The sequence below is a fragment of the Sceloporus occidentalis genome, unplaced genomic scaffold (assembly GCF_023333645.1).
Source record: "Sceloporus occidentalis isolate IW3139 unplaced genomic scaffold, rSceOcc1.0.p SCAF_31, whole genome shotgun sequence".
In the NCBI taxonomy this organism is placed as follows: domain Eukaryota; kingdom Metazoa; phylum Chordata; class Lepidosauria; order Squamata; family Phrynosomatidae; genus Sceloporus; species Sceloporus occidentalis.
The window spans coordinates 3,413,170-3,427,500 of record NW_028317011.1 but is presented as its reverse complement, the minus strand read 5'-3'; the positions used below and the strand labels follow the sequence as shown (position 1 = coordinate 3,427,500).

Below are 14,331 nucleotides of genomic sequence, written 5' to 3'. Positions count from 1 at the left end.
AACCAGTTTATAACAAAGAAACAAATTAGGATAGAAAATGCCAGTCATTGAATAATAAAGGGTATCCCAACCCCATACAGAGACCACCCTATTGTATGGCTCTTGTTTGTTTTTGTATTTAATTTGAAATGGCGTTTTCAAGACCACATGCAGCACTTAGCCATGCAGGGGAATATAAACATGGAGTAACCACGTTGTCCATTAAAATGCATGCAGGAGATTAGCACCATGGATGTGTAACATGGAACCAATTTGAGTTTCTTTACATGGCCGTAAACGGAACATGAAAATGAATACCAGCCTTTGAACCCTGACATATCTAAAACAATTAAATGCAGTTCAGGGTTTCTGTTTTTATGTAGCATCATTTTTATATATTTTTTTTACAGTAGTAACATAAGGACGTGATAATATATATATATAATGAGTGAAACCAATTTAAATGTTTACTATTCGTTCATGTATACAAAGGCATTTTTTTACTACTATTTTTATTATTATACCGCTTTGCATACATACTTATATAGTGTTCATGGATAAGCCGCAATAAACACACCCTTATTCACTAGACGAGCATAAATGTGCAGCCTCGTATAGGCACGTGTTGGCACTTTGCTTTTTCATTTCATTTAAACATTTTCCTGTATCTGTGCTTTTATTTTACATTTTTTTAATGTAAAATAAAAAAATTGGTTTATTTGTGTTGATGTGGAAACTAAAAAGGAGCCCTTTTTTTGCTCCAGGGCCCCAAAACTCATTAACTATTGGAGCTATATATATGACTAATGACTCTAACTAATTGGGTCTTTGGGATCCCACCTTAATGATTTACTATGAATTATATTACTATTGGGGTGTTAAAATGCATATCATGGGACAGAGTGGCATATAGGGGATATAAGGCATTTCTGGAGGCAGTGTGGCATATAGTGGGTTAAAAGGCATAACATGGGCACTCTGCCTCCAGAAAAGCCTTATGCCCCCCCTATATGCCACTCTGCCCCATGATATGCATTTTAACCCCCTATATGCCACTCTGCCTCCAGAAATGCCTTATACCCCCTATATGCCACTCTGCCTCCCTGATATGTCTTATACCCTCCTATATGCCACTCTGCCCAATGATATGCATTTTAACACCTGCCTCCAGAAATACAGGCATATCATGGGACAGAGTGGCATATAGGGGGTATAAGACATTTCTGGAGGCAGAGGGGCATATAGGGGGTTAAAAGGCATTTATAGAAGCAGAGTGGCATAAAGGGGGTTAAGTCATATCATGGGGCACTCTGCCTCCAGAAAAGCCTTATGCCCCCATATAACCCCCCCCCCCCGACTTACCACTGCTTCTGACTCCCTGGTGTCTGGTTGGGGCAACAGGTAGAGGCCGTTCATTAAATTAAATTGGGCCGGCGAGCACGCACCGCGCCGCCCAATGGCTGTGCCTCAGCTCTTCGTCCCACCCCTTTTAAGAAGACATGGGACAAAGTTCTGAGGCACGGCCCTAGCTCTGGGTGCTCCCCCTCCTGCCAATCACCGGTTGCCCCTGCAAAAAATACCGATACCGGCAGGGTTCTCTAAATACTGGCTGTGCCGGTGAAACACCAGCCAGGTGGCAAACCTAGTTGCTACGTAAATGGGGATAATTTATTTTTATTTTTGTAGGCGTGCTCTATGTTTATTCTGGGAAGATACCATTTCAGCAGGTGGCTCATTCTGTTTTCCCCATTTATATTTACTGTGTAATTATAAAACAATGGACAGGCAGTGTTTAAAGGAACTAGGAAATGCCATCTGATTGATAATATTATATAAGCTTCTGCTCTCGCCTATGGAAACGTTTTGTATTAGGGCACTCAACTTGTGGTTCTTGACGCCTGCTGTATATAAAACACTTCCCCAGCTTGGTTTAGTGTGACCTCCGTAACAAATGTAATAAAAATAGACCGGGAAAAATCAAGTCTCGGATTTGGTTGTCCATAGTATTCTTTTGATGTATGTTGCCTGCTATAAAACCTGTGAAGATCTTTTGGGTCCTTCTTGTGCTGTAGAAAATCTGTTATCCAGCTCTCTATGCTTGTAGAGGATGACCTATTAAGTATTATTTATTTATTGTTTTATATAGCGCTATCAAATTCCGTAGCGCTGTATAATGGGTAGACGGGACATAAGTAGTAGTTAACATAACAATTTGACTTACAGAGACAGGTGAAGAGGGCCCTGCTCAAAGAGCTTACAATCTAGAGGGTATAGAACAAACCTGTGTTTGGAGTGCAGTACAAACATAACTGAGCAAATACTGTAAGACGACCCTGATTATAAGACGACCCCCCAAAATCTGAATATTAATTTAGGAAAAAAAGAACAAGTCTGAATATAAGACGACCCTTTAGGAAAAAAGTTTTACCAGTAAATGTTAATTCATGTAAACTATTTTTTTATTTTTTTATTTTTAAATAAAAGCTATGATTGAGAAAAATATTTTTATTTTCCAACCTGCCCCTCCAGTTATGCACATCTGCCCCCAGGCTTGCCACCCTACCCCATGATATGCCTTATACCCCCTATATGCCACCCTACCCCATGATATGCCTTTTAACCCTCTAAATACCACTGTGCCCCATGATATGCCTTTTGACCCCCTATGTGCCACCCTGCCTCCAGAAAGGCCTTATACTCCTATATGCCACTGGCATTTAGGGGGTTAAAAGGCATATTATGGGGCAGAGTGGCATATAGGGAGTATAAGGCATTTCAGGTGGCATTAAGGGGTTTAAAGGGCATTTCATAGAGCACTCTGCGTACAGAAATGCCTTATGCCCCCTATTTAACACACACACCCCCCGCACCGAAACTCTCCTCACTGACAGCTGGGGAAGGTCTGCGCGATGGACGCAGAAAACCCCCGCTGCTAACCACACCTCCTTCCGGCTGCAGCGGAAGTTGTCTATGCGAATCGCGTAGACGTCTACACGCTGCCCCAGCTATACACCTGGGAGTCGGAAGCACCGGTAAGTTTTTTTGGGGGGGGCATAAGACAGGAGGATCCAGGTCCCCTGCAGCGCTGTGGGTGATCTGGATCTTAGTCTCATAGTCGGACCTATTTGAGGTCTGACTATAAGACAAGGGGTCTTTCAGAGCATTTGCAAATACGGTAATATGTGGTATTGTATTTTGGTGCAATTTTCATGTTATTAAAATGAAGGGTTGTGGTGGCCAACATACACTATATGGACCAAAATATTGGGGCCCACTACTTTAATTATTGAATTCAGGCATTTCAATCTGACCCATTGCCACAGGTGTATAAAATCGAGCACCTAGCCATGGACCTTTGCAATAAGTCAGTTCTTGAAATTTCATCCCTGCTAGATATTAGTCAATTGTAAGGGGAGTTATTGGAAAGTGGAAGCATTTAGGAAGGGCAGAGTGGGATCACCACTCCAAAGCTGAAGAGTTCCGGCACTAATATCCGCACAAAAACTGTGTGGTGGGAGCTTCATGGAATGGGTTTCCATGGCCGAGCAGCTGCATGGAAGCCTCACATGACCAAGTACAATGCCAAGCGTGGAATTGAGTGGTGTAAAGCATGCCGCCACTGGACTCTGGAGCAGTGGAAACGTGTTCTGTGGAGAGATGAATCGCGCTTCACTGTTGGGCAAGTCTAGGTTTGGCATTGCGCCAACCATAAAGTTTTTTTGGAGGAGGGGTAATGGTATGGGGCTGTTTCTCAGTGGTCAGACCCCCTTCTTCTAGTGAAAGGAAGTGTTAACGCTTCAACATACCAATACATTTTGGACAATGCTATGCTTCCAGCTTTGTGGGAACAGTTTGAGGAAAGCCTTTTTCTATTCCGGTGCACAGAGCAAGGTCCATAAAGACATGGTTATATGAGTTTGGTGTGGAAGAACATGACTGGCCCACACAGAGCCCTGACCTCAACCCCATTGAACACCTTTGGGATGAACTGGAACAGAGATTGCGAGCCAGGCCTTCTCACCCAACATCAGCACCTGACCTTACAAATGCTCCACTGGATGAATGGGCAGAAATTCCCACAGAAACATCCCAAAATTTTGTGGAAAGCCTTCCCAGAACAGTGGAAGCGTTTTATAGCTGCAAGGGGGCAATTACATAGTAATGTCTGTGTACATAGAATATGATGTCCTTAAACTCCCTGTTGGTGTGATGGTCAGGTGTCCCAATACTTTTGTGGACATAGTGTAGGGGAATTCTAAGTTTCCTCACAAGCAGATGTTGTGAATCCCCCTTTGTATAGAGACAAGGACTCCCACGCATACTACAAGATCCCCAAGATTAGATTTACATACAGGAATAACACCCTAGCACGTTAAGAACAATAGCTTTATGTCCTGTAGAATGCATGGTCAAAGAAACTAAGATGTCACGGGTATTTGGAGGGAAAAAAAAGAGGAAAGATGATAAGCTTCTTACAAAGATTTGAGTAACTAAATCAAAACTTGTGATCTGCTCTAAATCATAGAAAATGCCTTATTAGCTTGTAATGTGCAATTTAGTAGCAATACAACACATATTAACAGCCAACAATACTTTCTAGAATAGAGTTCAAGGAAGGTATCCAAAGAGATAACGTTCTGGGGGTATTTCTAGTCCCCCTCCCTATAATTGATTTGTGTTCATACAAAATTGGGTTTTTGGGGGGGTTTTTTCTGTAACTTTCAGATATTTGCTACTTTTTGTAGCAAAGCTCATTTGTCTTCCTTTTGTCATATTGTATAATCAAGTCCAGGTGATTCTTGCATCTTCTGAATTATCAAACATCAGGGCTTGGTACTGGCTTTTGCAACATCTTGAGGTCACAAACCAGGCACTGTGTGATCCACATACATCCTGCATCACTTCCCTTTTTTCTGTGATGGCTATAAATTATATATATATATATTGGGGAAGTCCCTGGGTTTAGAGCTGCTGGCTTTGGTAGTTAAATAGTAGTAAAATATTCAAACAGAGATTTAGAGGATTTTGCTGCGTTTCACCAGAAATGGACATAGAAAGTTTCACCACAAAAGTCTGCGTACATGCTGGCATTTTCTGTTAGGTTCTTTATATGCTTAAACAATTAGTATCCTGGGGGGGGGGGGTATTGTGAACCTAACATAGTAGGCTGTAGCATCCCGGGCAATGATTCTAATCGTGTTGTTATCCAGAAGGGGAAACGTCATCCTGGAATATTTATCGTGATCCATCAATACTATGTTCTCTTTGTCAGAAGGTTTTATAATGACTTCTCTCCTGTTTTGTAGCACTCTGAAGGTCTGATGTTCAGTTTTAGTAAGATTGGTGCTCTGTCTTGCACGTTTTAGCTCTATTGTACCATTACAGAGGAAATGTCTCCATCAACATATCGGTCTGAGCCTTCCTCATGGACAGTCCAAAAACAGGAATGTGAAGCAAATTTCCCCTGCACGAGGGAACCAGGCGTACATTTTGGCCTTCTGCCCTAGGGGCAGGTTCAGACTGATATGTTAATGGAGATTTTTCCTCTGTAATCCCACAAGAAAGCTAAAACCTGAGATACTTCAACTGTAGGACAGGCTGCTGTCTGGTTGAGTGTCTCAAATTTGTCTTGTATGATATGTCCCTATATAATGTAGTTTTGGAAAATAACCTAATCCTCAAGTAGTGTGCCACGTTTGTCATTTATTAGGTAGTATACCTGCAGGTGTAAGCCTTGTACTTCCCGATATCCTTTGCAGTCTGGCTGTGCTAGAACTGTGAAGACTGTTACTTCTTTGTAACATGGCATGCCTTCTTGTGGGAGGATACAGTTAGTTTGCCACAAATACAAGACACTTGTGCACTTCGCAAGAAAGCCCGATGTGCGTGGAAGCCGAAGATCGTCGGCACACAACTGGGCATAGTAGAGATTTAATCATTGTATGTTTGTGTGCTCAGTTATACCACTTGTAAACATTGTTCCTTATTATGTAGCTCCATGTAGGTAACTTTAAGCTATAATATAATACAAATATACAAACTAATGCTTAACCTTGTCCTTTTATGTGCCCAAAATGTGATTTTATTTAATATTTATGCATTTTCATACCAATGCTTTAAAATCTAGTGGCATTATTTCCAGAAGCTTGGGGTTTGGTTTCAGTATTTTGGAAGTGTACATTATTTATCCACAAAGTTTATCTTGAATCAGTAATAAAGTCTGGACAGACGGGTACATTGTGATGGTTGGTTGTCCTATACTGTTCTCTTTTTAAACACCCCCCCCCTCCATGTGGATTATGTGCATTACAAAAACAAACATTTTATTAAGAATGCTACGTGATGCTAACATCCATATGTTGTTATCTTAGGACACAGAACAATGGGATGTGCTGTAAGGCTTTGTCCCTAGTTTTATAGCAAGCTGCTACACAACACGTGGAAATGAATTCGCATCCACGACGCATCCGCCTAAAACCATGGCTTGTAGCCCAGGTGGACAGTGGGAATTACCCAGGATTACACTGGGAGGATCAAGATCGCAGGCTATTTCGAATTCCATGGCGCCATGCAACCCGCCACATACCCGTACAAGATGACGAGAACACCATATTCAAGGTGAATCATGTTTGTCATGCACACATAAAGGCGTATGAAACTAACCCCTACCTTTCTTCAATGCTATAATATATTACTATATATTGTGATAATATATTACTGCATACTATTACTATGTTTCAAGATTATTATTTTTTCCCCTGTAGCAACTTGTCTGTTGTAATATAATTGCTGTAAGATCTATTTAACCAGATTCCTCATGCTCATGTTCTAAAATGTATCAATTATAGCAGTAATGGTAGCAGCACTCATGCCTGATTGTGGGTCTTTAAATAAACAAAAAAAAAAAATGCGGATTTTTATTTGTTTTTAAGAGGCAGTAATTGGTGAGGTGTTTAACTTTTTTAAGGTGCGTTTTAAGAGGAAGAGCTGTTACCTTCTTATACCCCACATTAACCACGGATCAGGTCAGCAAAGGTTCAGAGAAGTTGTGGTTTACTCAGAGCCCAGAATGATTATCCTTCTTGTGAATATTGTTGACTGGTTAGAAATTGATCATGGGAATTTATCAGCTAAATGTTTTTGAACTGGTTATTGAGTCTTTTCAATAACAATAGCAGTTTCACACCACCTCACGCGTTTCATTTTCTCCCAGGCTTGGGCAGTGGAAACTGGGAAGTATCAGGAAGGAGTGGATGAACCTGATCCTGCCAAGTGGAAAGCTAATCTTCGCTGTGCCCTGAACAAAAGCAGAGAGTTTAAACTTCTCTATGATGGTACAAAAGAGACCCCCATGCAGCCTTTCAAGATCTACCAGTTATGCGACATTCCAAGCCAGAATGAAGGTGAAAATAACACCTAAGAAGGAAAATTATCCATACCCATTAGTTATTCTGGAGCTTCTCTATGCAAGTTTAAGGTGCCAGAGCAGGAATGCTCCTCCTTACTGTCTTAAGAGTAACTCCTTTGGACAGAGAAACAATTGCCTCCGCTTTCACAGTGACACACTTAATACCAGAATGAAGCATTTGTGTTTGTTTACCGGTTTGTACCCCTTTAATACTTGCAACGCTTGGTTGATACAATTCTTCCTGTTGTAGGCAACTTTGGGGGGGAAAAAACAAATCTGGTCAGTCAGTATGCCTATAGAGTCACGCAAAGGCATAGGAAATCTCTCAACTCGTTCCGACTAGACAACCGTGCATTTAAATGTAATTAAAAGAAGCATGGCGAGAAGGAAGCAATTGCAGCTTTCTTTCCTTTTAACTTTCTGAATGGGGCACACAGTTGGCGGGCCTCCTAGAATTGGCTGCACCCGTGTCCTTTGCAGTCCCTGTTGTTCTACACTTTGTTTAATTTGGAGGTTAGGTTCTGTATCACTTACTCATTATCTTCATGTGATCTCTAAAACCTATATGATCTGGCCTTTAAGTAGATACGATTTATGTATTCGGAGTGGTGTTTTTTATTTTTTTTGTTATTTTCTCTTATATGTTGTAAGGATTATTACTCCCTATATACTTTCTACTACTGGATTACAACTGTTTCTTTTGATCCACAGAGCAGCTTGCTGATGACAATGGCTGTGAGGATGAGGAGGAGGTGAGATCCCTAAAACTGTTTGCATAAATGCCAATTCTTATGTTTGTTTTTTATCTTCTGTTTACTGATCATCCCATTGCTTCTCTTTTTGCAGTGTTTGACCATATTACCCTGTAAATAATGCCCCTTATGTATTCTTTTATAGATCGATCACATATTCCCAAGGCTCGGTATTAAAGGCGAGTATCCATTGAATTAATCACTTTTCAGTGCTAGCTTATCAAAGGGAGTCACCAGTTTTACTCTCTTTAGGGAAGAAGGCATGAGTTATTCCTTCTTAATGCATAATTTAGTGAGATTTCTTGAAGTTTCTCTAACCAGTTTATATATTATACAGGACTATCTACAAGTGGTGTATTAACAAAACAGCCTCGACTAATAGCGTAGGTCTAGTGATTGTATATGTATGTGTGTATGTAATATTCACATATAACCACTGAATGCATTTTCAGAAAAAATGTTGAGTGGGCTTTCTCTGTCTAGTTACTAACCCTGCGCCTCACTTTTCCAGATCTTCCTCAATATGTTTGGCCTAAGCCAGAACCTGGATTCATCAGCTCCTGTGTAAATAATGATTTTCGTGGACCTCGGGAGCTCGTACAACACAGCTTGTCGCCCCCAGATCCTGCTGTAACTCCAGTAGCCTCAGGGGCATACCCTGGTGTGGATCTTTCCCCACAATGCCTGGTTTCACAGGCTGGGGTGTTGCCTCTCCCAGAAATGGTTCCTGCCCCACTAGATGCAGAGCTGCCCATACAAAGTGCAATTCCCACACCTATTGATCAAGGTATTCCAGAACTACTCATCAGCCCCCAGATGCTTCCATGTGAGTATTATTGACAAGGGTTGTCTATATTTCAGCAAAAATATTAATAGATTATTAATAATCTTTTAGTTTTCTTTTATACTGCTGCTGTTGGAGTAGCTGCAAAACAATGACCTCTTGTGCAAAAGCACGAAATACCCTTCTGTGTTACTGATACTGGAGACATTGTTTTGCAGATAATCGCAAATAAAGTTTTTTACCTTCCATCTCCCAGAAGATTCATGAGACGATATTGACATTTATGTCCAACCTCTACATTTCTGTGCGTGCAGAATTAAATAGCCCAAATGTAGTTTTAATATGTCTGCATAGTAGCTTTTGGAGGCTAAAAAATATAACAATCCATGTTTTTTGTAGCACAGATTTCTCCAGAGGTGGAAATACCTACTTTTTTACTCCGCTATGTGACATTGTGTTGCTTTCTTCACTAAATCAGAATAGTATAATATTTTACTTTACATTCTAAAGGCCTTCCAGATTTTTTAACTAGTATGTGATATATCAATTAAATGTATAGTTCAGAAACTTTCAAGGTCATTTAAAAAAAAAATGACATAGTTCAATACTATACGCGTTGACATTGGCTCATAGATAACTTGTGTTTAGATGAATTCTTGTTTGTGATCCCTCACACTTTCCCATCTTTAAGAAGAAACTAATTTCCTTATATTGTGAATACCAGCTTCAATCTCCCTGTCTTGGTTTTTGCAGTGACTGACTTGGAAATAAAGTTCCTGTACAGAGGGAAGCAGTCTGGGTCCATGATTGTTAGTAACCCTCATGGGTGCCGTCTGTTCTACAGCAACCTAGAACCTACCCCAGAGCAGGTGGAGCTGTTTGGTCCTACTACCCTGGAACAAGTTCGCTTCCCTGGTACAGATGGCATTGGTAACGAGAAACAGAGGTTCTACACCAACCATCTGCTTGATGTAATGGATCGAGGGCTTATCCTGTCACTGCAAGGTCAGGATATTTATGCCATCCGTCTTTGTCAATGCAAGGTTTTCTGGTCTGGACCCTGTGCTAACAACGTTGATAGCCCAAACCCAATTGAGAGAGAGAAGAGGATCAAACTCTTCAGTCTGGAAACCTTTCTTAATGGTGAGGACAACAAGTCAACAGTGACTAACACTATTATTGATGGTCAAAATATTTTATTTATGCATGGTGTGTGTGTGTGTGTGTATATGTATACATATATATATCTAGCATTGTTGGTATCACAAAAAGGCTTTTTAACTTTAAATTTAAACTGCTTGAGCCTCCATTAATTGCTAGCTAGACAAATATTAGACACCACCAATGTATGTATAACAGTAGTGAAAGTGGGCCGTCGAGTAAGTGATCATATCACTGTACTGAAAAGGGCATGATCTGTGATTTGGGTAATTGTGTGATTAAGATGCTTGCATTGGTGCATGGAATTAGGAATTATAACTCTTGAGCTTCTATCTGTTTATTGGTAACTGCTCTTGTTCTCAGAACTCATTGCCTGTCAGAAAGGACAAACCAACTCACTGCCTCCATACGAAATATTCTTCTGCTTTGGGGAAGAATGGCCAGACCAAAAACCAAAGGAGAAGAAGCTGATCACTGTTCAGGTATTAATCTGCAACCATATTATTACAATTTAATTATAAAAATAATAATAATAATAAATATTATGTAAATTGATTACACAAGGATACAGAAGTATTGGCTTTTTATTGTGAGAAAATTGTGTGTAACTTGTTGCCCAATAAAAAGTATCATTGTAGGCAATACAATAAGTTATCGGGGGGGTGGAAGGGCAAGCTGGGGTTGTATTGCGAGAGTCGTTAGTAGCTGGAAGAGGAAAGTGGTTATGTCCCTTTACATATCGCTAAGTCAGGCCTCATCTAGAGTATTGTGTACAGTTCAGAGGAGGGCTACTAAATGGTAAACGGTTTGCAGGGTAGAAATTATCAGGAACGGGATCTCAATATGTATAGCTTAGAGGAAAGAAGAGAGGTGATATATAATAGAAACATTTAAATACTTAAAGGGATTTACTAAAGTACAGGGAGAAATGTTAGAACAAGAGACCATAATTCAAAACTAGAGGATTTTAGGCTATACTTTTATGGGACGGTAGTAGATTAATTGAACAGCCTCGAAGCAGTAAGAGGGTTTAAACATGCATGGCATAGCGATAAAGCCATCCTGAATCGAACACAAGACTAAGGATTAAGGTCCAGAAATGGGCAGACTAGATGAGTAGAACTAGTCCATTCTTTCTGGAGAAGCTCATGTATGTACTTTGTAATTCATAGTGAAGTTGGCTGAAAACTCATCGTACCTACCAAATAAATTCAAATTAAACTACAATTATTTAATATATGCAGCTCATTCGCACACTCAGCAGCATTCCCACTCAACCTGGTTAATGTAAACTATGTCCATGTTAACTGAAATGAACCTGCACATATTCTGCCCTCTTTCCACACCCTATGCCTAGTGGGTGAGGGGTTAAATTACAGAGCAAAGGGGCATGGGGTTTGCTCTTTAGTGCTCTAATGGAATGTGTTTGCTTTCAGGTAATCCCTGTAGCAGCTCGCCTGCTCTCAGAGATCTTCACAGGGGAGTTGTCCTGGTCAGCCGATAGCATTAGGCTGCAAATCTCTCACCCAGACCTCAAAGACAAAATGGTGGAGCAGTTTAAGGAACTGCACCAGCTATGGCAGAGCCAGCAGGCTCAAGCCATGGCTGCTAACGTGGTGGGACCCAACCCAGGGGGAGATGTATGGCCTATGCAAACGTGAAGAATGCAATAAATAAAAGCACTCGTCCTGCACACACTCCGGACAGATGGGAGGCCTGTATTTTCAAGATGACACTGAAATGGTTCCTTGGTGATTATAGCTGGAACATGGAGAGGCCTGTTACCAGACTTGCTACTACTGCCTGCCTGCTGTGTGGACAGACGGGAGGTAGAAATTTGGACAGTGTGTATATGGGTTTTTATTTTACTTCTGTGTACGCTTTGTTTTTATAGCATCTTAAAGACACCCATTAAGTCTTTTTCAGGACATTGGGGGGAAAAAAGTAAGCACATCTCCTCCACCAAGATATGTATCCTCTTTTTCATGTATTGCATTTCCATGCTTGGGATGGGATAGTTGGCAGCTGTCTCCAGGCCAGCAACAAAGCATTTCTCCATAGTATGATGACTTGTAAAGCTTAGAACTATGGCACTGTGAAGGACAAAACCATGATTAAAACAATTTAATTTTACACCTGCCCTTTGCATTTTGTTGCAAAATGTCATGCACAAAGTCAGTGTAACAGTCTTTTGTTCTGTGTCCCCCCTCACACTGTTATTTTTGTTCCATGCACCACTTATGCGTCATGTCACTTTTGGCTTCTGCACCTAAGGAAATAGGGTTTTTTTTTAGTAATTTTTTTAATTGTGTTAATATGTAAACAATTGAAGTGAATGGAAAAAGGCTTATTCCTTGTGCACAGATTATGTAAGAAAAAACAAACTGTAGTGACTGTTTTATTGAAAGAATGTGTATGCAGATGCTAGGTGGGTATGACCTCACAGAACTAATGGGGAAACTGAGCTTCCCCATCTGTCCTTTATACAATGGTTGTAGCGAGCATCTTCCCAAACCTTTGCACGTATGCAATATTTTATACTTCACAGCCTAATATCACCCTTTTAGTGATGGAGTCATGTTATAATGGGGGTGTGCACTCTTACTCAGGGATATTGTCCTCTACAAAGTGAGTTGTGATAGAGCACAGGCTTAAGGGTATTCTTGCTTTTAACCCTTTTAGTTTCTAATAAGTGAATGTCAGAAAGTGTTAAGTCTCTGGTAGGCAGAACAATAAATAAGTGGAAGCAGCTGGTAAGTTTACTGTAAACATGTGAATATGTTGTGCATAACTGCACAAAATGCTTTCAATATAGCTGAAGTCCACAGTGAGGACCGACTCTTGGTTGAGGGTGTATCTGTTTCTTCCTCCTAAACATGTGCATTAAAAAAGCATATTATTGAGAATCGAGCCACAACCGTGTATAATATGTCTAAACCGCCTAATGTATAGTTTAACCAGTTCCAATTCACTGTTTAACTGCTGTTTGTTTTTAAAATAAAGTTTCTCATAGCTTTCTTTGTAATTACCTCCCTGGCTCTATCCAATTAATCTTGGCTTTTTTGCTACATCTTTCCCACGGATGGTGAGTTCCCATATGAAAATTTTAGAGAGGGAAAAACACCTACAAAGTAGACTGGAATACAACATGGACTAGACAAAATCGGAAGCTTTGGATAGCAGGTTTTCTCAATGCAGCAAGCATTTATTCTTCAACCACTACCCACGCTTTCAGTGTTTTACATTCAGGATCTATTAACGTATGTTTCTATTCCCTTACTATATTAACCTCTACCAGTTCTGCTTGGAGGCTGTTTCGTTTGTGTTCGATCCTCTCTGTAAAGTTAAGCCTCCTTACATTTCAAGTACGACTGACCCTCAAGTTACTGGGAGACATATTTGTGGAAAAGGGATCGTTACCAATGTAACTGTGCTCATTTTATAGCAGAAACGCAACAAGTCTAGGGCAGTGGCCGGAATTATACGGTGTTTACTTCTGTACTTGTATACACCTATGAGTTGTACTCATACTCCATTACTCATTATCACATCTCAGCTCCAGGCTTTTGTGACCTAACATTTTATTTTTGGGGCTATAGTTCGAGGAGTAAAGAGTACTACATCTCAAGAATCTCCTATTCCACGAATGAGATGGGTTTTAAAATGTTCATAGTGGTGGACCTGTGTGAAAATTCTCACACTGTGCACTATTATACACTTCCTAATGTTATATGCTTAGGATTGATTGAGTTAGGATAATAAACATCCTCCTGCAAAATCTTTTAACCAGGAAAGAATTTACCTTAAGTGACCTCAAACTGATCTGGCGCCTGGAAGGCAGGTTTTTTTATATTTGTAGGGTAACAAGATCAAAAGGAATTAAGGAGCATGCATGTTTGACACGCTGCAGAACATTTATCCAAGTTCACATATTATGTAGAAGTTAACATTTATTGCTTTACCAAACATGCACGTAGCAGCAGGCACCACTTGATGCAACGACTGATCTTAGTTAGCTGTATTCTGATCAACCCAAACTGTCACCTGTTTTCCCTCTGGAATAACCATCTTTAAAATACTCTATTTACAGCAATACAAAAAAAAAAAGGGACAAACTATTTAGGCTATGAAAATGTGAACTTTAAGCCATGGATTTTTGTGGTTAAACACAAATTCCCCCCCCGCCCCTCAATCTTTCCATCGACAGGGGAGGAAAGCTATTCCCACAGCAACAACAAGGTTCTGTT

At 40.3% G+C, this 14,331-nt stretch overlaps 1 protein-coding gene across 1 annotated transcript; it reads left to right on the top strand.

Annotated features, from left to right (window-relative positions):
- Positions 1-6,423: 6,423 nt before the first annotated feature.
- LOC149298737 (interferon regulatory factor 5-like) lies at positions 6,424-11,745 on the top strand. Its single transcript, XM_089487071.1, has 7 exons — positions 6,424-6,597; positions 7,193-7,382; positions 8,099-8,139; positions 8,623-8,965; positions 9,677-10,066; positions 10,448-10,566; positions 11,521-11,745. The coding sequence occupies exons 1-7, from the start codon at positions 6,424-6,426 to the stop codon at positions 11,743-11,745; spliced, it is 1,482 nt and encodes a 493-aa protein (XP_089343197.1).
- Positions 11,746-14,331: the final 2,586 nt, after the last annotated feature.